Genomic DNA, 23,148 nt, shown 5'->3' on the forward strand with positions numbered 1-23,148 from the left:
CCACCCAGCCTTTCTCAAAGGCAGTAGGCGCTACCGTGTATTTTCCGAGACTCCCACTGGCCCATCATCTCCCTGAAAATCCCCCAAATGAGCTTCGCTTGGAAAGCCTCACGAGGTGCCCTTCTAGGTGCGTCGGGTGAAATTCTTATCATGCTCAGGAGGCACAACCTGGGAGTTCGTGCTGGCTCTGAATCGACTCATGCATGTTTTCTCCTTGCACGGAGATTCCAAGGATTCGAATCCATGACCTCTTCCACACAGAGGAAGAGTTCTGGGGAGGGGGGGGTATTCTTCCCGAAAAGCACAAACCGTAGACTTTGTTCGCCCTCGAACCCGCGCCAAGGCCCCCTTTCCCGAGCCGGACGGAAACACCACACACACACCACGGAGGAGGCGACTGGAGGTTTATTTGGTCTCGCTTCACAGGTTTCGGCCCGTCCCTCGCTGGGGCCAGGCTCGACACAGTAGGGCTCCCTGGCGCGCGTGGGGGGGGCAGGAGGGGGCACGCCAGGGAGCTGGGCACGTGTGCGAACGTTTCAAGTAAGGGTGGCCGACACAGTAGGGGTGCACAGGTCAAGTGTGTGTGTGTGGGGGGTGGCTGCTCCCTCTCGGGCGGGATTCTCTGCCGACTGCTTGGACGCAGGTCGGATCCGCCCTCCCATGGGCTCCTCCGAGCCCCTGCGCATACAGGATGCCACCCAGGGCGCATGCGGGCACCCCCACATCCCAGCTGCCTGGCGCTCTCTTCTCCCGCTCCTGCGGCACGGCTCAGCCAAACGCCGCCCGCAGCTATTTTTGAGGAACGATGGCAGGACAAGGATTCCCATCGTCCCCCGCTGGCAGGAGGCTCGTCCAGCAGGGACAAAAGGGGTGCATGTGTGTGTGTGTGCTTTGGCAAGCTGAAGGCTCTGGGCTTTTTCCTCCTCTGGTTTTGGGGGGCACGAGGGAGGTCAAAACCGAAAAGGACGGAGCCCCCAAGGTGGGGACGGACGGCAAGAGTGTGGGGCTGGCTGCTGAAGAGGGCCCCCGTGCCCGGCATTCAACAGGGAGAGCGCCCACGTCACAATCGTGGCAAGGAAGAGTTGGCACAGGGGCAAACGGGATGGGGACCCAGGGAAGGAGGAAGGTGGCTCTCCGATGGGGAGCGCTCCCTGCCCCGACCGTCTGCACCTCTGGAGAGTGTGTGTGGGGGAAACAGACAGGAAAGTAATGCTCAGTGGTTAGTGTTTGTTACAGGGACAGGCAGTGAAAACAGTTCTCCTTTCTTGCACCCGGCGGCCTTTTCCTTCCCTGTCGTGACCGATGTCCAGCGGACTCCCTCTTCGCTTTCTTGGGACGCTCGCGAGGAAGAACCGGGTGCGAAAGGAGCAGAGGGATTCCAACAGCGTGGGGAAGGATTTCGGGAAGAGGGAGTCGGGGGCGGAGAGGAGAAAGCCCGTCACTCAGTATTTCAGGGTTCGGCCCCTTTTAAAGTCCGGAAAATACTTCCGACCCCTTCACCGTTTTCACGGCGGTTTGGGCTTCCAGTGTTTGACCACCAATCTCGTCCGGTCAGCGCCGAGTGCGAGGTCGGCGTGCAAGCTGCCGACGTCCGGAACGAGCCGAAGGCAAGCGGGTCCCTCTTCCGGGCCTGCTCATTTCGGGGCCGTCGCTGCCGACCACCAGGGTTGGCCCGCCAAGCCCGGCGCGGAGGGAGGAGGGCTGAGCCGCCCGGCGAGATCCCCCGATCGGGGCGTCTCGCGGAAAGGGTTGGAAGCCGCTGGGCCGGGCGGCTCTTTTGGGGCGGAGAAGTCCCCACGGGCGAAGGGGTCCGGCGTGGGCGCCGCGAAAGGGTCGGTGGCCTCTGGAGCCGGCGGCTTGGACGGGCGCCCCCCCAGGCGAGGAGACTGGACGGGCGAGGCGCGGGGTCCGGATGAGACGAAACTCCAGGGGTCGATCCGGCTGCGGACAGGGGAGGGCCGGGGCCGGGAGATGAGGCCGGCGTGAGGGGAGTGAGGGCGAGGGGAACGGGGGCTACGTGGCGAGGAAGGCGAGGGGAGAGCACCATCTGGAAGAGAAAAAGAAAAGGTGGTTTTGAACACATTTTGGGGACCAAACACTGCTTTCTCAGCATAGAACCAAATAATCATGGAGGTGGAAGGGGTCTGGGAGGCCATCCAGTCTGACCCCCTGCTCAAGGCAGGAATCCATGTCAAAGCAGACCCAACAGACGGCGCTCCCATTTTCTTTTAAATGCCTCCAGCGTTGGAGCACTCACCACCTCTCCAGTTATTGGCTCCATTGTCGTACTGCTCTAACAGTTAAGAAATTTTCCCTGACATTTCAGCCTAATTCTGGCTCTCTGTAGCTTGAGCCCATCATGACGTGTCATGCGCTCTGGGAGGATGGAGAACAGATCCTGGCTCTCCTCCGTAGGACAGCCTTTCAAGTATTTCAAATGGGCTCTCCTATCTCGCATGCATCTTCTTTTCTCCAGGCTAAACCTGCCCAGTGCTTGCCATCTTTCCTCCGAGGGCTTGGATTCCAGTCCCCTGATCCTCCTTGTTGCCCTTCTCCGAACTTGCTCCAATTTGTCAGCAACCTTCTTAAAGCGTGGTGTCCAGAACTGGACACAAGACTCAAGAAGAGGGCTAACCCGTGCCAAATACAGTGGGGTCTTGACTTAAGAACGGCTTGAGTTAAGAACATTTTGACTTAAGAACCACTCTCATAGGAAAAAATATAGACTTGACTTAAGTACTTAGATTTGAGTTAAGAACTGAAAAAACCCACGTGGGAGGCAGGGAAAGTGCAAAATTTGAACTTTCAGTTAACTGTTGGCCAGTGAAAAGGGTGCCTGTCTGCTTCCTCACTCCTCCCAGCGTTTAGAGAGTGGATTGGGAGACAGTCTTCGGACTGCCTGGTACTGTCCTGCCTGGACTGTATTTTCCCTGCCTTCCCTGAACCTTTCTTGACCTAAGAAACAAAATATCCCCCTCTAGTTGTCGAAGGCGCAATAGCAGCTTCCCATTAGTTTCTATGGACGGAAAAGAGCAGATACGGATCAAATGGTTTTCAATGCATTCCTATGGGAAATGCAGATTTGACCTGAGAACTTTTTGACTTGAGAACCGCCTTCCAATGCGGATTAAGTTCTCAAGTCAAGACCCCACTGTAGAGGGGAACCAGTACCTCATAGGATTCGGAGACGATATTTCTGTTAATGCAGCCTCAAATAGCATTAGCCTTTTTTGCTGCTGCATCACACGGTTGGCTCATGCTCAGCTTAGGATCTATGATAATTCCAAGATCCTTCTTGCCCGTCATATCACTGAACCAAGCACCCCCCACCTCATAACTGCTGGATTTGCTTTTTTCCGAGGCGCAGGGCTTTGCACGTGTCTTTTGCACCGATTCAAACCCGCTCCCTGTCGGCCTTCCTTAATCGCATGGCTGCAACTCACCCCATTTCTGGGCTTTGCTGCCCCGGCCTTCCGCGAGTCTCGGGATCTTGGGGGACATCTGGGCCCAGAGAGGAGGAAGGGCCCCCCGGTCGCCCTCCGAGGCGACGTCTACCAGAAGATCCGTGGGGGGCTCCTCTTTGCACAACTCCACATGCAGGGCAGGGGCGGCCTTTGGGGGGTCCTGAGGGACGGTCGGCAATTCCCGGCCCAGGCCGAAGGAGGCGAGCAGCGCGCTACCGTGCAACAGGGCCCGCCGGATGAGGCGAGGGGCGCTGGGGCGTTCCGGAGCTGGCTCCTCGGGGTCCGGAGTGTCGAGGGGAATATTGCCTTTCGGAGCAAAGGAAGAAGAAGGAGGGGGGGAAACAAGCCACAATGAACAACATTGAAGTGCGGTGCTCACTAAGAAACACCTCTGTTAAGTAGAGCTCAGAACGATGCCTCTTTAAATCAAGGCCCTAGTCCTCATGGTTTCTGGAAGAAGAGTTGGTTCAAACTGGCCCACAGAAACGTCCCTCGCTCTAAGCCGCCCGCCAGCGGCTGGACTCACCGTTCGGGCTGGGTTGGGGGTGGGTCTGCGCGGAGGCGGGCAGTCCCTCTGGCTCCATGTACCATGTGGTTTCTTCCAGCCGCGACCTCCGCCTGCGGGCCAGCGAGACAGAAAAAGACGTTTAGGCCCCTTGATCCGTGGCGGAGCCTCTCTCCCACAAAGCCACGACCTGTCCCATCCGGCTAAAAATGGCGAGACCAAAGGAGATCCAGAATGCTGGGAACCCGGGAACCACGCTTTCTCCACGTGGGCTCCTTTCCCTCTGGCGTACTTTTCCTGCCGCCCGCCTCGGCTTTTGGGAAGTTGATTAAAACAGAATCAGGAAAAGGCTGCCCCCTACCTTCCGTTCTGCATATTGATCTCCCACGGTTTGGGGGACCCCGCGGCCTTCGTGCGGCCGTTCCCACTTTCGTCTCCTCTTCGCGGCGACTGGCGGCCCCAGTTCTTATCATTTTCGCTCGCCTCCACTGCAGGAGAGGGGGAAATATTCGCTCAACGTTTACGAACATTTGAAGCTTGCCAAAAAGCGATGTATTCTCCATGCCTGCACTAGTCCGTACCAGAGTAATGCTGTTTTCCACGAGTGAGAGAAACACGTACGTATCGGACTTCCGACTTTTCAGGATTAACACAAACTTGGAAGTAACTAGTTACAAATAATAAGTTACTTGCCATTACTTTATTTTTGCCGTAACTACAGCATATCTAAGTTACATGGCAACTGTACTGGGGAACACTCCGTTTCAACAGATCTTTTTTGAGTCAGTTTGTTTGCTCAGCTCAAGATCCCAGAAGATCAGTGGAGGTTTCACTGTGAGGTTAAGGGTCCCTTCCTGATAATCCCGCACGGCCCCAAAGGCAACTCACACTGGATGGCTCGGAAACGGGGGAAGGTGGGGGAACCCCCAGCCCCCACCTCGAAGAAGTCCTTCCGTTTGTCCAGCCCGGGGGACGCCTGGACTGTGATGCGATGCTTGAAGTCTGAAAGGAGGAAGAGAGAATGTGTGCTTTATTTATCCTAAAGAATAACGAGATTAATCCCTTTACAGTGGTGCCTCGCTAGACGATGATAATCCGTTCCACTGATATCGCTGTTTAGCGAAATCATCGTCTAGCGAAAAGCATTTCCCCCATTGGAATGGATTGAAACCTGTTTAATGCGTTCCACTGGGGAAGAATTGTCGTTGTCTAACAAAGATCGGCCATAGGAAAGCCGCTTTGCGAACTGCCAATCAGCTGTTTAAATCGCTGTCTTGCGAAGCTTAGGTCCAGAAAACACCCGTTTTGCGAGCGCGGAGGGAGCTCTCCTGGAAGACCCAGGTTTTTTACCTGCTAAAAGCTGACCCATCTTAAATATGGGGCGGCATCAGCTGCAACCGGCAATACGTTCCGGTTTTGTGTCCGAAATGTGGGTCAAGGAGGGGAACCTTGGGTCTCCGACCTCAGGCAGCAAAATGTCTTGGGGTGGCCCCCCCGATGCTGCCCACAATCTTTCGATTCACACACACAAAAAACACCCCAGCTCTGTTTCCTCCTACCGAGGGGCATGCTGATCCTCTCGCCGTCCCTCCCTTTCAGCTTGTTCCTCTTGAAGGTCCCTTTCCGCTTTTTCACGTGAGGCCCCTCGCGGTTCATCTGCTGGATGAGGAGGCTCAGCTCGCGCTCGAAGACTTCCAGCTCCCACTGGGCCAGTTCGTGCTCGCGCTGGCGCAGAAACTCCTCCTGAGATTTCTGCTTCTGGGCCGCTTGCTTGAGCTCCTCCTCGCGGCTCAGCAGTTCCTGAGGAAGAGGAGGGAGGGAAAGGATGATGAAGGCTTTGACGTGGAAGGAGAGAGTCTGGCCCCCCTCAAAAGAAGGGATCGTGCCCACCGACGGGGAGACAACACCACTGCAAAAACTCAATTTCCTCCTCACGGTCGTATCACAATCCCACCCTCATTCCTCCCTTTCCGTTTTGGCCCGTGCAAGTTCGGTTCTTCACTTTCTTGTGTTTTTTGGGGGGTTCGAATCCCCCCTGGGCCTTCTTGACATGATCCAGAGGGTCCCTTCCACCTCTGCCGTTAGAAGATTATAATACAGTGCTGCCCCGCATAGCGAGGTTAATCCGTTCCGGATTAACCATCGCTATGGGGAAACATCGCTATACGGAACGGAAAAACCCATTGGAACGCATTAAACTTAGTTTAATGCGTTCCAATGGGGCCCAAAACTCACCGTTCTGTGATGTTTCCCCATCCGGCCGCCATTTTCGCGCCCTCGGTAAGCGAGGGCAGGGCGCAAAAACGCTGCACGCGGCCATTTTAGGCATCCGGCGGCCATTTTGGAACCGCCAATCAGCTGTTAAAAAAAATCGCTATGCGAAAATTGGTAAGCGAAACGCTTACCGATCGTCGCAAAGCGATTTTCGGCCATAGAAAGCATCGGTATGCGATCGCATTAGCGATCCCAAAAAACGGATTGCTATGCAAATTTGTCGTTAAACGGTATGCTCGTTATGCGAGGCACCACTGTATTAATAATCATTATTATAAGTCCATTCTGACTCAGCATGACCCTTCCCATGGTTTTTGAGGGAAAGAAAGACACAAAACTGGTTTCCCCTTCTCTTCTTTCGGGGTTGCCCTGGGGGCCCTTGAGCCGCTAGCCCAAGGCCCCCCAGGCTGGCTCTCCTCACGAGAAGCACTGGGGAGGGAATCGAACCCCCAACCTCTGGCTCCACAGCCAGAGGCCTAAACCACTGAGCTATCCAGCCAGCTATGACAGTAACTGCCAGCCAGTCACACCCTATAAAAAGCAACAACTAGTAACGGTAATAGGAACGAGCCCTCTGGTGCAGTGGTTTAATTGCAGTACTGCAGTAAAGCCTCTGCTCACGTCCCGAGTTCAGTCCCAGCTACATTGCCTCTTCACCTTCCTGTTACAGAAGGTGCAGCGTTTGTTAACATTCCGTGGCTACCCCTTTCTGACACACAGACCCCAGGAAGCCACAATGATTGGCAAACGTTCCGTGACCTCACTAGAGTTCAGCCAATAGCAAGACACAGAGACTTTGGGAACTGGGAGGGATGAGATTCTTGGGTTTCTTAAGACTACCAGTCCCAGAAACCCCCATTCTAGGAGCGACTCGGCGTACACACACCTTACGGACATCCTCTTTGGCTCACCTGGGAGAAAAGGCCTAAACCTGACAGTACTAAAGCCTAGCTCCACCCAGCTTCCTGTTTAGGGAACAAAAAAATCCTCGCCATGCAAACAGGTTCGAAACCACCTCACCTTCTCCTTCGCCCGCAGCTCGTCAAACATGTCTTGGATCTCGACTTTCCAATCATCCTGCATGGAGTGGAAGGAGGCCTGGGGCAGGTCGCGGAGGACCTGAGCTTCCAGCACCGTCAGCTGGGACAGGATGGAGGCGAAGCTGGGGCGCCGATGGGGGTCTTGTTCCCAGCAGGCTGGCGGGGCGAGAAAAAAAAAAGGCCAGGAGAGGGAAAAAGATATAAGACACAAAGGTGGCCAACGTGCATGAGAAACATTCCTTCTCGATCTGCGTACGTGCCTGATCTCTTTCTCCTAATTATTTCTCCCAAGCCAGAAGTGTTCTCCATTAGATGAATCAGGTATCCCATTATCCCCGGCCAGCACTTGGGCCCCTAACATGTCTAGGAGGTACCAGGAGGGGTGAGACTGTTCCAGCTGCCGAATTTTTCAAAATATACGCGTGTCACCATTTTTGGAGCAAAAATTAATATAAGACCCTGTCTTATTTTCGGGGAAACACGGTAGTGACAATAACAGCCACCGGACAGAAGGTGAACCTAAGATCCTGGGCCGTGTTGTGTGAGTTTCAGGCCACACGCAGTCCTGCGCAACGGTGTTGTGACTTGTTAAAAAGGCCCCGTTGCAGGCGGCCTTTGGAAATTAGGAACGAGAAGTCAGGAATATCAAGGGAGCCTGTTTAAAAGAGGTTTTTTAAAAAAGGAGTGCAGCAGAAGACGCAGCACCAAAGACAGGACCCTGTATCTGCAGGGGATTGGTTCTCAGTCGCCCTGCAGATGCTGAAAACCGCAGATAATAGTGAACGCTGTACAATACGTAACATGGTGAAAGAGGAAAAATGCAGGAAAAAAGTATTTTCAACATGCATTACCAAAACTGGCCATTAGGGGAGCCAGAGACCATGTTATGCATGCTTCAAAAAGTATTTTCAATATGTATTTACCAGACCTGGCCACTAGGGGAGCCAGAGACCATCTTATGTATGCTTCAACAGAATACATACTGTGGTCTCCGGCTCCCTCTCATGGCCAATTCTGGTAAATACATCGTGAAAATACATATTTCTGGTGGGTTTTTTTTTTCCGTTTAATATTTTAAAAGTTTCAGACCACGGATAAGTGAAACTATGGATACTGATCCCACGGATATAGGGGTCCTACTGTATAAATATCCTTTTTTAGGCTAAAGCTGTCAGGCTGGGCTCCTATCATTAGATGTTGCAGTGGCCAGGGAATGATGGGACGAAAAGTATTTTATTTAATCGGACAACTGTCCTATTGCAAGGAGGCCTGCGCTTCGGATTTCTTCTCCGCGGCCCTCGCTTACCTGCCATGAGGTGTGCAAAAGGTTCGGGGCAGGTGGACGGGATAGGAAGCGTCAGCTTGTTCACGGCGACCCCGTAGGCAACGGCGAGACCGTCGATACCCCGGTATGGGACTTCGCCCGTGAGAAGCTCCCAGAGAAGGACCCCATAACTGTTGGGGGGGGACAAAGAAAACCCAGTGAATTCCAAGAGGACTGGCATTTCCCCACTTTACCGCACTCGCTCTCAAAAGGACATCGGGGCTCCCTCCAAGGAAGCATAGGCAGAAATTAATTTGGTATACATTTGTTGTTATTATCTTCTATCTGACTTATTGCAACCCATGGGACATTTCTAAAATCTCCTGTCCTCAACAGCCCTGGCTCAGCTCTTATAGACTCAAGCTTGTGGTTTCTTTAAAGAGTCCGTCCATCTTGTATTGGATCCTCCTCTTCTCCTGCTGCCTTCCACCATAATGGTCTTTTCCGGAGAATCTTCTCGCCTTCTCGCGATGTGCTTCTGACGACGCCGTTGCATTGCGAAACGCGCAGATTCACGCTCTCCGAACAAATACAGAATTTTCAGAGGGCGTGGGGTGTGGTTTTTTTTGCTCTTCCTAGAGTTTTCCCTGAGCATTTTTTTCTAAACAAGGATGGAACCGAGTCAGCCACCCCCAGGAAGAACCTAATCTTGATTTTTTTTTAAAAAAAGTCATAAAATGGGGGGCTTTTTTGAAGAAGAAGAAGCAGAGATGAGGAAGAAAAGTTTGTACTAGGGCATGAAAATCGTCTTCCTTTCTATACTGTGGTTGAGGAGAAGAAACTCATGGGGCTAATTTTCATGCCAATGCCCCTTGTTGCCTGGCTAAACCGGGCCTCAAAACCAGTCCCAAATTTGGAACAATATTAAAATTGAAATTTAAAAAAAAATTCAGAACTCGAAGTGAACAGACATACATTCCCAGTTTTGAATTTTTCAAGTTTGAGGTGGCGGTGGGGAATGATAAGTGTGGGAATAAATCCTGCATCTCCATCACTGCCAAAGAGATAGTGTTGAAGGAGGCGTCCAGGATTATAAAAATGCATTTACTGTAGGATTGGGGTGGGCAGGCGGAAATATTATGGGGCAGCCACGTACTTTCTGTCAAATGGATCAAAAACGGCTTCCTATCCATTTTATTTATTTTATTTATTGGATTTCTACCCCGCCCATCTAGACCAAAGGTCTACTCTTATATATTTTTATATATTTAGTTTATTTTAAAATATTTAAAACCCCACCTTTCTCGTTGAAAAAGGACCCAGGGTGGCTTACAGCTTTAGAAGACGGTATGTAAAGCCAACAACCATGAGTATATAAATACTAAAAAAGATCAATGGAATAAAGTACAATAAAACATTTTAAAAAAAACTCCACCCAGGCAGCCCGTTATTAAGGGAAAGCCTGCCTGAAGAGAAAGGTCTTTGCCTGCTTGCAGAAGGACAGCCAAGAGCAAGGGGCCAGCCTGCCCTCCAGTGGCAGGGAGTTCCACATCCCATGAGCAGCCACAGAGAAGGCCCTCTCCTGTGCCTCCCCACCAAGTGTGCTTCTTTCTCACCTCCAGACGTCGCTGCCTCGGGAGAAGGTGGACGTCTTGATGACCTCGGGGGCCATCCAGGCGTAGGTGCCCGCCGCGCTCATTTTCGTCGTCTTGTGCCACTCCCGGGCCAGCCCAAAGTCGGTGATCTTCAGCGTCTTGCCACTCACGTCCCCATCGTCCACGCACTCGGCCAGCAGGACTGTGGAGAGGAAGCGAGAGAAGCCATTGAAAGCTTTTAAAAGTAGGAGAGGAGAGACCAAGAGTCAAGTCCCCCCTTCCGCTGCTAACCTCAGACTGGACGCTCTCATTTGGCCCGGCCTACCTCACAGGGTTGTGTTTTTTTTAGGCTAAAGTGCTGCCTTGAGCTGGCCGGAGAAAAAAGGCGAGTTAGCTGGGTGTCAGATACAAATAAATAAATGGAACATTTTTTTTCCTCGGGAAATTTGCCAGAAATTTGTTTCCAAGCCCCCGTGGATGCTGTAATGCATGGATAATAGCGAACATGATCGATCAATAGATGTATTTTCAGCATATATTACATGAACTGGCCACTAGAGGGGGCCTAGAGACCGTGCTATGTATGTACAGTGGTGCCTCGCTTAACGATTGCTTCGTTAAATGACGAAACCGCTACACGATTACTGTTTTGCGATCGCAAAACGATGTTTTAATAGGCAAAATCCGCTTTGTGACGATTGGTTCCCTGCTTCGGGAACCGATTCTTCGCATTACGATCATTTTTAAAACAGCTGATCGGCGGCTTCGAAATGGCCGCCCGCTGTGTAAAATGGCTCCCCGCTGTGTTTTTGGATGGATTCCTCACTATACAGGCCGCCCCTATGGAGGATCTTCTCTGGACGGTGAGTTTTTTTAGCCCATTGGAACGCATTGAACGGGTTTTCAATGGGATTTTTTATTTCGCTTAACGAGGATTTCGCTGTACAGCGATTCCGCTGGAATGGAATTATCCTCATTAAGCGAGGCACCACTGTATTCTTCAAAAACAAGAATACACATCGTGGTCTCTGGCTACGTCTAGTGGCCAGTTCTGGTAAATGAACCATGAAAACGCATGTTTCTTGTTTTTTCTTTTAATATTTTTTAACATTCTCAGACCTCAGATAAATGAAACCGTGGATATCGATCAACGAGTACAGGGGTCCTACTGTATTGTCATTTTACATCCTGTTTTACTTCCTGGTTAACTTTAACTTCTCAAGTTTCACCAAACTTTACCGGCTTCACCTTACATCCTCATTGTATTAGCAATTTTCCAAGCATTGTTTTGAAAGAATTGTCAGCGTAAGGGTCTCAAGGTAGATTATATATATTTGGCTATATTACGGATTATTTTTATGACCGTCTCAGTTTCAACTGCAACAGAATGGGACTAAATGAAATAAGGGTTGCAATGCTACCCGATTTTTGATTCTTCTTGGTTTCAGCCCATTCTTTGGCAAAGATAGGCGGATTTTCGACCCCAGTAGCTTTTCTCTCGGGGTCGCCTGTCAAGTCAATTGTGGGAACCCCGGCTCTCTGTCAAAACAGGCCCCCGAGAAGCCGACGGGTGTCCCCCTGCGAAGAGACACACACCCGTACATCGAAGTCAATTTTAGATGCAACAGACTGTACTCAACCCACAAACCGCCGGATGGCCTCAGCGCTTCCATCACATCCTGTTGGAGGACAGGAAGGAAGCTTAAAAGTTTTGCTGCTCCGCTAATGTGTACAGCAGGCTTCAGGCAGACAAGGGCAGAAGACGCAGCCTCCCCTCGAACCCTTCACACATCTTCCTCTCTTTCTAATGGATGCGGATCTCCTTCTTCTAGGGATCTCTGCTCTGTTGAACACAAGGTCTGACCCCTGTTGGTCCAGAACTCAAGGACCGATGATGACGGGAGAGCCAAGATGAGTGTGTAGCGGGTTGTGTTGGATTAGGACTCAGGAGACCTGGGTTCAAATCCCATGGGAATTCATTGGCAAGGTGGGCCAATCACTCATCATGGCATGCCCTCCCATCAGGTCAGTTCCAACGTACGACAACACTTTCCAAGGTCTTCTAGGGAGCAAGTACTCAGAAGCGGTTGACCCTTCCCTTCTTCTGAGTTGCCCTGGGACTGTAGCGTTCGACCAAGGCTACCCAGGTTGGCTGCTCTCCTCCAAAACACATAGTAGGGATCCAACCCTTGACCTCCAGGTCTCCAGACCTTGCAGCCAGTGGCACCAGTCAAACCACTCCTTGGCTATCTCCCCTATCTGGGGAACTCTACTATTATTATATTCGCGAAGGCTTTCAAGGCCGGGATCTGATGGTTGTTGTGGGTTTTTCGAGCTCTTTGGCCCTGTTCTGAAGGTTGTTCTTCCTAACGTTTCGCCCATCTCTGTGGCCGGCCTCTTCAGAGGACAGGAGTCAGGACTCTGCCTGTGCTCTGGGGCAGTCTGTGGGAGTCCTGACTCCTGTCCTCCGTAGGGGCCGGTCACAGAGACGGGCGAAACGTTAGGAAGAACAACCTCCAGAACGCGGCCAAAGAGCCCGAAAAACCTACAACAACCATCTACTATTATTGTCACCCTGATGTGCCGTCAAGCCCGACCTGACGTAATTGGGTTTTGGGGTAAGTGAGATATTGAAGGAATGGGTTGAGCCGTTCTGCACCCTCCGTGAGTGACCATGGCTGAGCGGGGATTCGAACTCAGGCCTTCCAAGTCGAAGTCTGCCACTCTGCTTCCTTGGTCGCCCTGGTGCACCCTATTAGGGTTTGGCAGAAGTCAGAATCCACCGGGCAGTGCATTTCTCTCTCTCTCTCTCTCTCTCTCTCACTCGCTCATCTCTTTCCCAAACAGAAAAGGCCTTCCGTCAAGACAAAACACAGCAAAAGAAATAAACCAAACCAGAAACCACAAAAAGCTAAAACAACAAAAAGAGACCACAGCTCCTTCTCTTTGCTGATGGAGAGCCGGATGTAAGGACTCCGACGGAAGCAAAGGTTCTCTGCACGCTGCCAGAGGCGCTGCGGTTGCTGCCGTCGTTTGGCGGCGGGAGGGAATTCCGGGGTTTCGCCAGGCGAGACTGGACGGGCCACCCACGTCCCTCTCGAGGGCCGTGGAGGAACACGAAAGGGAGATTCTTCCTCCCCGTTCCGGGCACCTCCCCGGCTGGCTTGGCAACCTGGCATCGCTCCAAGGCTGGCACCCAAGCCCGAGAGCCCCCCTGGGCATCCCGGCCGAGGCCAAATCCACCGCCCGCCGCCCGGCCCCGTGACCCGTAGGCGACGCAAGCATTTTTCTCCGAAACGCCCTGTCCCATTGTGTCCCATTGTGTCGGCGGGAGAATCGGGCCATTGTGCTCTCCGGGGAGACGGGGGACGACGGACCGTCGGGAAGGGGGCTCCCCCCTGCCGAGGGACACCCTCCATGGAGGGGCACCCTCCACCAGAGGCTCTCGGGAAGCCCCCTTCCCTTGGCGGCCGAGGCGAGGGAGGAAGCCAGCACGCCGGCTCGCAGGAAGCGCCTCGGAGGAAGGAAAGGGGACCGAGGGGAGGCAACTCCTTCTCTGCCACCGCTGGGTCATTGTTTCGGCTCTGGCTCCCTTCCTGCCCCCCCTTCTTCCAAAAAGAACACCTTAAACAAGGGAAGCCTTCTTTATAACCCTGCCTTCAGCCGCAGCCCGACACCCACGGCCTTTTTTTTAACGCCACTTTCAGGGCTGCTTCTCTGCAAAGACCGGGGATCCACAGAGCCGGCGCCTCGAGTGGGGCAGGGGCCTCAGGCGGCAAATTTGGGGTGGGTGGGCAGCAAATCGCCACTTACTCCCTTTGGGCACCGTCCACCCTTAAGGAGCGAAAGGCAGCGTCTGTGGGGTTTTGACCGCCTGCAGCTGAAGCGCACGGCTGGGTCCAAGCGCTGTGCGCCAGGAAGGACAAGCGTCGTGGGAAAGAAGGGTGTCTCTGTGCACGCTCAGAGTGCATGTCTTACAAGCACATTTTCCCGAGCGCTCGACAGGCTGGGAGATCCGGGGAGGCTGTGTCGAAACACCCCTGACTTTTTTATGGAGAACCACCGCACAGCACGGATCCCTGCCTCCCAGCGCCTCGGTTCTCCATCTCAGACCGAAAACGGAAGAAGGAGCTTGTTTATTAGTATATGTGTGTGTGTGTGTGTTGCGCGGCTAGAACTGAGGCCGGAACCGCCAGAAAGCTAATGATGAGGAAGGAAGTGGTTGACGTGGAACCTGAGCATCATGGAACCGGGGGGGGGGGGATGAGCTAGAACGAGAAAGAGGGAAGATGAGAGACACACAGAGAGAGAGAGAGGGACAGGGTGGACGCCGGGAGAGGAAGGGAAAAGGGCCCCCGACGATGCTCCAGTTTTGACCCCCAGCGCCATGGCTGGCTTCTCTGATAAGCATAACTTCCTGTACGCACCAGGCTGGGCAGCCACACCGAAGCAAGCCGAGAAGCCACACGGAGGGGAAAACAGCTTAAGTGGATTTTAACAGGGAAACGTGCAAAGTTCTATAGCTAGCAGGGGGGAAACACATTTAATGCACAATCACACGATGGGGGAGATTCAGCTCAGCAACACGAGCGAGAAGGATCTTGCAATGGTTGTAGATCCCAAGCAGAATGTGAGCCGACTTTGCCACGCAGCGGCAAAAAGGGCCGATGTGATTTTAGGATGCATTCACGAGAAATCTAGTCGCCAAATCCAGGTTTATCCTGGAGGAAAGATGACTGAGTGGAGGCAGGCTAGCCCTTTTGAAATACTTGAAAGGTAGTCATTAACAGGGTCAGAACAACCAAAGGATCGCCACGGGGACGATTGCACAAGGATTTCCTGCTCGTGATTTCACCACGTTGCAGGCCGGAATTCCTGAGAAGTTCCCGCTTGTGACTCCTGGGGAGGAAAATTAAGCGGGAGCACAAGAGATTTCGCTGCCTGAGGTGGAGACACTCACGGAGTGGGTCCCTCGCCCACCTGGGTTAAAGTTGATCATACTTAAAACTAGCCCGACAATTTTGCCCCAGCGGATAGGGTGTCTCCGCAGACGCCTCTCCTCGTCCCTGGATGAGACGGGGGGGGGGAAGAAAAGAAATATAATACAGTGGTGCCTCGCTTAACGAGTGCCTCACTGAGCGATGAAATCGCTTAACGAGGCACTCTGGGCCATCGCTGGAGCATTCGCTCAGCGATGGCCCCTATGGGGTTTTTTCGCTTTGCGAAGATCGCTAAGCGATTCGCTTAGCGATCTTCGCATAATGAAGCCGGGGAGAACAGCTGATCGGCGGTTCCAAAATGGGCGCCGGAAGGTCCGCGCCGCATTTTCGCGCCCTGCCCTCGCTTAACGAGGACGCGAAAATGGCGGCGCTATGAAGAAACATCGCTGAACGGTGAGTTTTCAAGCCATAGGAACGCATTGAACAAAGTTCAATGCGTTTCTATGGCTTTTTTTATTCCGTTTAGTGATGTTTCGCTATAGCGAAGGTTAATCTGGAACGGATTACTACTAATAATTTGGCTGTTCTTTCACCACCCCGAAAAAATCTCCCTGCCCAAGGTGGCTGCCGTCTCAGCTGTTGGGCAGCAGGAGATGAGGAGGACGGAACATGAGACAGTACAACTCACAGACAGAAGCCCCAGGTTTTTAGTGCCACGTTGCGCGTGGGGAGGGCTGGTCCTGGAGAAAGCAAGCCGCACCTCTTAAAGAGCACCTGTTTTCAAGTTTTCTTGACGTCGGCATTCAAATTCAGGCAGGAAATACACGCCCTGTGTTGTCGCTGTGGCTAAACCCCCAGCCCTTTTGGGGATCGGCTGCAAATCACCTGCCGGGGGAGAATGACGATGATCTGCCCTGCTTTTACTCCACAGCTGCCGTCCCTGAACGAGCATCTTTCAGGGGCATTGGACTACAGGGCCCATCATCCTTAGCCAACACTGCTTGGGACCCACAGGGGAAAAGAGAACCCCGCACAACTCAAGAGCAGGGGATAAACAAGGTTTAGGTGGCCGTTTCAATCTTTGGTGTGATAGTCTCATCTGATGCAGGCGGCGTGGTTGATTTTCGCTTCAATTTTATGGAGAGGTGCTCTATCAGATTATGCATTTCTTGTGGAAAGACCGGTACTGTGATTTTTGTTGTTCTTTTTCCATGTTATTTTAGTAAAGTTGCAAATAACACTGGAAAAACAACAACAAAAAGAATATAGAGATACACATTCATTCAACAAATTGATCCTTGTATCACAATTGTCCTTCCTTCCTCTCTCCGGCCATCCCCTCTATCTAGAGAGGCTGAAAGTAGTTTGAAAGAGGCTTCACTGCTTAGAGGAAGTACCTTTATCTCCTTTTCATTTCTGAGCAAACAGGTCCAGCAGGTTTCTGCCTTCCTCCCACAAATCCTGCAAAACCTGTTGGATCGGAAGGGCAAAAGAGAAGAAATGCGTGTTCGGTCGCTCCACCGGAAATGAAATCTTTCTAAAGCCACCTCCAACTATTTAAAAAAGAAAAGAAGCAGATCATCCATCTTTTCCGGAACGAATTGGTAGAGGTTTTGGAGTTTTTCGAGATGGCGTCACCCCCAACCTTGATGCCTAGTTCCAGAGGTATAACCAGGACTCGGGGTACGATCCGACGGTTGTAAAATTGCGGGTCTGATCACACTGGGAAAAGTCACACCCCACCATGGAAAAAACAGACTGGGTTTTAAAAATTACGTTTTTGATGCAAATTGTGATTTAAATCAATCAGATTTTGTTTTTAAAAAATCACTTATTTTTATCCACCCTGCCTGGTGGATAAAAGCAGAGGGTCCCTTTTGTTGTTAAGGAAGGAAAGGCCATTATATTTGCAAAGATCCAGTCGTCCTCGTGTTTTAACATCTCCTTCCTCTCAACTCCGTACATACTCTTTTGTATCAGTCCGAGCAATCATACGGCTGAACCGATGCAAAGAGATCCGCTGTCAAAAGGAGGGTAACATAAAGTTATGCCGGCATAAATATGCCAGGCCAATTGCTCATGGCAAAAAGGAATTGCTCTCTGCAGTGGTGCCATTAATAGCACGTCCCGGGCGTGACGGATTGTGCAATACGGCCCAAGCGCTTCGAGGACAGCACTCGTGCCTCGGCGCTCACACAACGACCGCAGGCTGAACCCCGATTTACACAGGAGCGGCTGCGCCCGAGGTTTTTAGTCCGTAATTCCACGTCTATCGGATATGGTTGCTAATTCTCCCTGGACAATAATTCCGATGGCCAAGCGCTTCTCTAAAGATGTTGCTCCGAAAATGACACCTTGAAAAACAACGGAGGGAATATACATCCGTGCTTTTGGTTCATATCTCTGCATTCTTAAGAGCGGATCTCCAGATTTCATTCAAACTTTTTTGTTGATGGCCTAGGCTGACAGTTTATATGACTTATCTCTTGCACAAAGATCTTCCTTTCACAAAAAAAGGACCTCTTTCCGTTTGTTCTGTTGGCCTTTGCTAAACGTCTCCTCTTGGACTATACATAATAATTCAATAATTAGTAGCAATGATATAAAAGCCGGAGTTCTGGTGGAAATCAATGGCCGTGCAACAGGAATTATGGAAGTTGGAGTAGCTAATGGTCAAAGTGGATGCCGGAGGGATGACTGGGTGGGTCAGGCTGTAGCACCTTCTACCATTCCTCTTGCATGCCCGTAAATATCTCCTATGATCCTGGCCGTTGCCTAACCCTTTCGCTGGGCTTGTTAGGAACACATCATGACTTACAGAAAGGCCACTGGTCTGAAAAGTGACGAATGTACCATCTCAGAAAAAAAAGCTTATCCTCCAGCAGGGTGGATAAAAGCCAATTATTTTTTAAAAAATGGATTTAAATCATGATTTAAGTCAAAACTTGTTTTTTTTTAAAAAAATAAATCTAATTTTTAAAATGTAAATTGTGATTTAAATCAAATCTGTCTCCCTGTATCCAAGCTGCATTGTGGCTTTTTTTTGGGGGGGGGGGAGAATTCCACCTTGACTTTTATTAGGATGGAAAATGCCCTGATCCAGGTCTTCCAGATGAATGCATAAAATCGGACTTTGGCTTTCTCCCACCAAGCTTTTATATTTCCCCTAATCTCCTGACGCAAGGCCTTGGATGTCACAAGGGCCCAAGAAAACGTCAAACAATGTATTCCAAGGCGCGTTTTTGCTTGACGGAAAGGGACATGAGAGGCGGAAATCACGTTAAGAGTAACGTCGGGCTCAGAGACAAAGCCTTTCCAGGTAGAGAGGACAATGGGAGTTGTAGTCTCACTGGCACAGAGAGAAACACCCCTGTCGATACTGTGTCTCAATCAAATACAGTATCAGCTCTGGCAGATTTATTCTATGAATAAGTTACATTTGTATCCTGCTTTATTCCACAGCGATCCTCATCTTTTATTCTCACGACAACCCCGCGAGGTGGATCGGTAGAGGAAGTTGCGTGAGCCGTGAGCCAAAGCTACCCAGTGAGATATATCTGTGGCAAGTGGAACATGGGATATGGAACATCTCCTGCTTACGCCCTGCGGGCTGAAAACCAGCCGTCGGCTGCCATTCCGGTGTTAATTTTGTTTAATTTGTCTTTTAAAGCGGTAGGTTCCCAACCGTGGGTCAAAAATTCCCAGTAGCCTCCACCACCAACAAGATTAGCCAGGATTTATGGGAGTTGTAGTCCAAGAACATCTGGATGACCCGAGGTTGGGAACCTCAGGTCTACAAGGTGGATTCCTTTAAATCTCTGGTCCCCCACCACGGATAACCCAGATGTTCTTGGACTACAACTCCCAGAAGCCTTTTCGGCTGTGCTGGTTGAGATTTCTGGGAGTTGTAGTCCAAGAACATCTGGATGACCCAAGGTTGGGAACCCCCTGTTTTGTAGGATTCTAAAGGGAGTGGCTATCGCCACCTCTTGTGGTGGGGAGTTCCACTGCCCTGCTATGCCAGGAGTTAGTGGCCATGCCACGTAGTGCTCAGAATGATGGATGAGGACTCTGGGGACCCGGGTTCAAGTCCTTGCTCAACCACGAGGCAAACCTCCTGACCTGGCCTACCTCGCAAGGGGAGAAAACGAGGGACTATCCTGAAGGATTTGAGAAAGGGCAAGATAGAATCATTTTTTAAAAAATTAAAAACGGGTTTATATGTAAACATCTCTTCCCACCAGCTCTGCTCTGTCTCGGCCTTCCCGCCCGTCCCGTCCCCTCCACAAAACGATAGCTCAAGAGGGCCTTTGTGGGGGGGGGGGGGAGGAAGGCCTCCGAGTCCTTCCCGTGTTCGCATGGAAAGAAAAACACAGCTTTCGTCCTTGCAAGAGGAAACGGCAGGGAGAGGCAGAGAAAAAATATGTATATATCGAGGCCAGCGCGTCACTTCCTTCTTGCCTCGGGTGGCCGAGGTCAGGCCAGCTCGGGGGCGGGCGGGCGTCGAAAACCTCTGGCGTGGAAGAGCTGCATTTCACAAACGGGGCATGCCAGGCCTTGCACGCCGGCCGGCCCGAACAATTCCCAGGCAGGCGGGGAAAAAACAAAAAGAGTTTGCCTAGTGGGGCCAACAAGGCTCCGACGCTCAGAAACAGGTTCGCTCTGCGTGTCAGAGGTCGTCATCGGATGGGGAAACAGATCGCCTTTGGGGAACGGCCGGAGAGCTTGGTGATTATCTGGCCGTGGAGCCGGAGGTGGGGAGTTCGAATCCCCCACCAGGCTTCCTCCAGAGCGGCTAGACCGGATGATCTATAGGGTCCCTTCCACACGACACACAGGGAATTGGCCTCTAGCTTGGCCCCGATTCATCCTCAGCCGGGGACTTTTTGGGGGAGCGAATATTCCCCATCAGGCGGAAGCGTTGCTCTAAAGGAGACCGCCCTCTCCAAAGGGAGCCTTTTCGGTGCGATCGGACGCAGGCCGTTCCTGCCAACGGATCGTCCCCCAAAGCGTCGGAACCGCCCGGCTCCTTCAAGACACCCGCCTATGGATGGGTCAGCTTGTGTCTGCCAAAATCTCCCCAGCAGATGGGGGGGTTGAATTCTGGGGAGGAAGTTCGGACTAGAGCAGGGAGCGAAGGAGACCCGTCCCCAAAAGCCTCATTCACCATGTTGGCTGCTTTAACATGAAGAGACATCAAGTAAAAGCATATAAAAGCCTTTATAGATTCTCCAGCCTGAGAAGAAAGATCCATTTTTCTCTCTTTTTCTTTGCATTTTGCGCAAAACGCTTCTGCCCCAAATTAATGTCTCTCGTGCTGGGAAACAACCCCCTACTCTCGCGCACGCGGGCAAGCGCTCAGAAGGCCGGTGCGATTTCAATGGAAAGGAACCATCTAACACGGCTTTTATCCTTCGAAAGCCCACGAAACGAAGCGGCCGCCGACGCAGGCCTTGCGAGATTTTGCGCAAATCTGTCGGTACCCAAGAGCTGTGTTCTAAAAACACGGTTCGCTCTTGCCCGAGGCGGACAGAAAAAAAACGCCACCCTCTTGCAGAAGGAAAAGGAACACATTACGGTCGCGACAAAGAAGGATTACGGCCGTCCATCGGAGGGTACCAGAAAAATCTCAGCCCTACGCAGAACGATGTCCCCGGACTACATCTGGAGTAACTCAGCTCTCTTTTTGACACCTCCAAACCCACTTCCTGATCTCTGGTTTTCTGGTTTTCTGCTTCAGATCTCTCATGGCTGAGCCTTAATTTAGTTTATCTTCCTCTGATTGATTATTTTCCCTCAACGCTTCTGAAGCCGCCATTCTCATTGTGGCTGGTTTCCCGTCCGGTTATCTTTCATCTGCCTTTGTTATATTGTTTTACCTCCAGCGACTGTAAGCTAAGCACCCGGTGTGGTGCAGCGGATAGAGCGACAGGCTGAAAACACAGGGGGCCTGGGTTCGAATCTTGACTCAGTCCTGGAAACTCACCAGGGGGGAGTCTGGAAGTGGTAAAACCACTCCTTAAATATCTCACACATCTTGAAAGCTCCCTATAAGGTGGGTTTTGGCTGGAGGGTACATAACCAAAACAGGGTGAGCTACCTCAATGGGGCATTTTTAGCAAAGGGAAGGAAACTATACCATGAGAAATGAATCCATAATTTGAGAGGTGTTGAATTTGTGGGGGGGGGGGGAAGAAACAGGATGGATTCTACAAATCTTTCAGTGCCGGACCACTCTACTTACTGTTGTTGGACTTCAGGTCCCGGTGGATGACGGGGACGATGGCCCCACAGTGGAGGTACTGCATACCGTCGGCCACCTGCACGGCCCAGTTGATGAGGATGTGGGGCGGGATCCTGCGTCCGGCCAGCATCCGGCTCAGGGGCCCCCCGGCCGCGTATTCCATCACCAAGCACAGATTGGGCTCCTGGAGGCAGACGGCTTTGAGGGTGATGATGTTCGGGTGGCGCAGCATGGCGAAGAGCCGGGCCTCCTGGCGCACCCGCTCGGCGGTGGTGCCAATGTCCTCGTCCGGGTCCTGGCGGGCGGCCTTGACAGCCACCAGCTGCCCCCGCCAGCTGCCCCGGTAGACTTTGCCGAAGCCCCCGACCCCGATCACCTCCTCCAGCCGCAGGTCCCGGAAGTCGGCCTCGGGCGGGCCCTCGGGCCCCGGGAAACCCCCCGCCTTGGGCGAGACGTAATTGGAGGGGAAGATGCCCACCTGGTCGTTGACCTTGCCGGCCCACCACCCTTCGTCCCCGGAGATGGCCGCGTCCCAGGACAGCACCTCCACCAGGTCCCCTTTGCGGAGGGTCAGTTCGTCGCTGCTGTTGGCCTCGTAGTCAAACAATGCCGTCCAGACCGGGTTGGCGTAGGCGGTGGCGGTGGGCGCCCCGCCTCGGGAGATGGGCCCCCAAGCCCCCGCCAGCGGGGCCTTCCGGAACATATTTTTCAGCGGCTCCATGGCGTCTCGGGGGCTTCATGGGTCCGGGGGGCTCTAGGTCACCGGCGACATGTTCCTCCTCGGGAGATGAGTTCGGGTCCAGCCGGATGGGGACCATCAGAGGGGGTCCCGAGGGCCGTGGGTCCGGGGAGGTCAGGGGGCTAGCCCTGAGTGACTACGCCCCCTTCCATAGGGGGAGTCAGGAGCCCTTTTTAAGGAGAAGGATCAGGGCTGCTTCATCCTGGCCACCAGCTATTGAGTGTCCTCGACGGGGTGGGGGGTGTCCTCTTTTTGAGCCCTCTTTCCTCCTCTGGGGAAGGCGACGCTCCTGGATGCTCCTCCAGACCCCCTTAAATCCTCGTCCCCGCCGCCCCGTCGGGAGTTTCCCGTGTCCTTCCTTCCCCACAAACTTTTACCAACTTTTTGCGCTCTCTCTCCGCCCCAGCGCCCGCCGCGCTTCCTCGTTCAGTGCCAGCCCCGTCACCGCCTCCTCGTCGCGCCGGATCGGTCCCTCCCCTTCGAGGTTTCCTGGCCAAGCAGGGCCGGTTTGGGGGGGCTCCTCGGAAGGGATCCCCCCCCCTCTTCTCCCGCAAAAAAAGCCTCCCCGGGCGTGGCAAGCGAGCGCCCGGAGGACGCGCCGTCGGTGCGCGCCTCCCTCGGCCCCTGGTGCTGGGGCGATCGCGGGCGCGCAGCGGACGGACGGGCGAAGGCTGGGCCGGGGAGGGCTTTGACGTCCTCGGGGAGAAGGCGGGCCCGGGTCTCGATCTCGCCTCGCCCGCCCCGTCTCGCCCCCAGCCTCTGGGTGGGAACAAAAGGCGCAGCCCCGGCCAAGGCTTCCGCGGGGAGGGACGGGCGCTCCGAGCCTCCGGAAGAAACAGCAGCCTTCAACGCCGCCCACCGCCTCCGGAATGCGGCGCCCTCGAAAGAGGAAGCGGCGCCAGCCTCGGGGGCTCCACAGCACGCTTCGTCGGGGCAAAGTTTCAGCGGAGGCTGTGACGTCCGACACGTCCCTGGGATTTAAAATAAACATAAATAAACCGGCTTGACCCTGTCTTGGGGAAAATAAAAGGCAACCCGGGCTAAAAAGAGGAATCGCTGTGCCCTGCCGTCGCCTAACGTGCA

General features: G+C 52.9%; 1 protein-coding gene across 1 annotated transcript; it reads right to left on the reverse strand.

The window, feature by feature from the left end:
• Positions 1-387: 387 nt before the first annotated feature.
• Positions 388-22,990, reverse strand: MAP3K11 (mitogen-activated protein kinase kinase kinase 11). Its single transcript, XM_020813361.3, has 10 exons — positions 21,327-22,990; positions 10,164-10,344; positions 8,590-8,738; positions 7,264-7,439; positions 5,529-5,769; positions 4,858-4,971; positions 4,331-4,457; positions 3,991-4,082; positions 3,444-3,770; positions 388-2,047 (listed from the first exon to the last, which is right to left on the reverse strand). The coding sequence occupies exons 1-10, from the start codon at positions 22,045-22,047 to the stop codon at positions 1,635-1,637; spliced, it is 2,541 nt and encodes an 846-aa protein (XP_020669020.3). The 5' UTR covers positions 22,048-22,990; the 3' UTR covers positions 388-1,634.
• Positions 22,991-23,148: the final 158 nt, after the last annotated feature.

The sequence above is a fragment of the Pogona vitticeps genome, chromosome 15, assembly GCF_051106095.1.
Source record: "Pogona vitticeps strain Pit_001003342236 chromosome 15, PviZW2.1, whole genome shotgun sequence".
In the NCBI taxonomy this organism is placed as follows: Eukaryota; Metazoa; Chordata; class Lepidosauria; order Squamata; family Agamidae; genus Pogona; species Pogona vitticeps.

What these genes read in the sequence shown, in the direction of transcription:
- MAP3K11 (XM_020813361.3), bottom strand. Translation starts at nt 22,047, where the DNA reads ATGGAGCCGCTGAAAAATATGTTCCGGAAGGCCCCGCTGGCGGGGGCT. An exon ending in CGAGGCAGCGACGTCTGGAG is followed by an intron (nt 8,739 to 10,163) that starts GTGAGAAAGAAG and finishes CCCCCCCAACAG; the next exon opens with TTATGGGGTCCTTCTCTGGG. An exon ending in CCCCCAACCCAGCCCGAACG is followed by an intron (nt 3,771 to 3,990) that starts GTGAGTCCAGCC and finishes TTGCTCCGAAAG; the next exon opens with GCAATATTCCCCTCGACACT.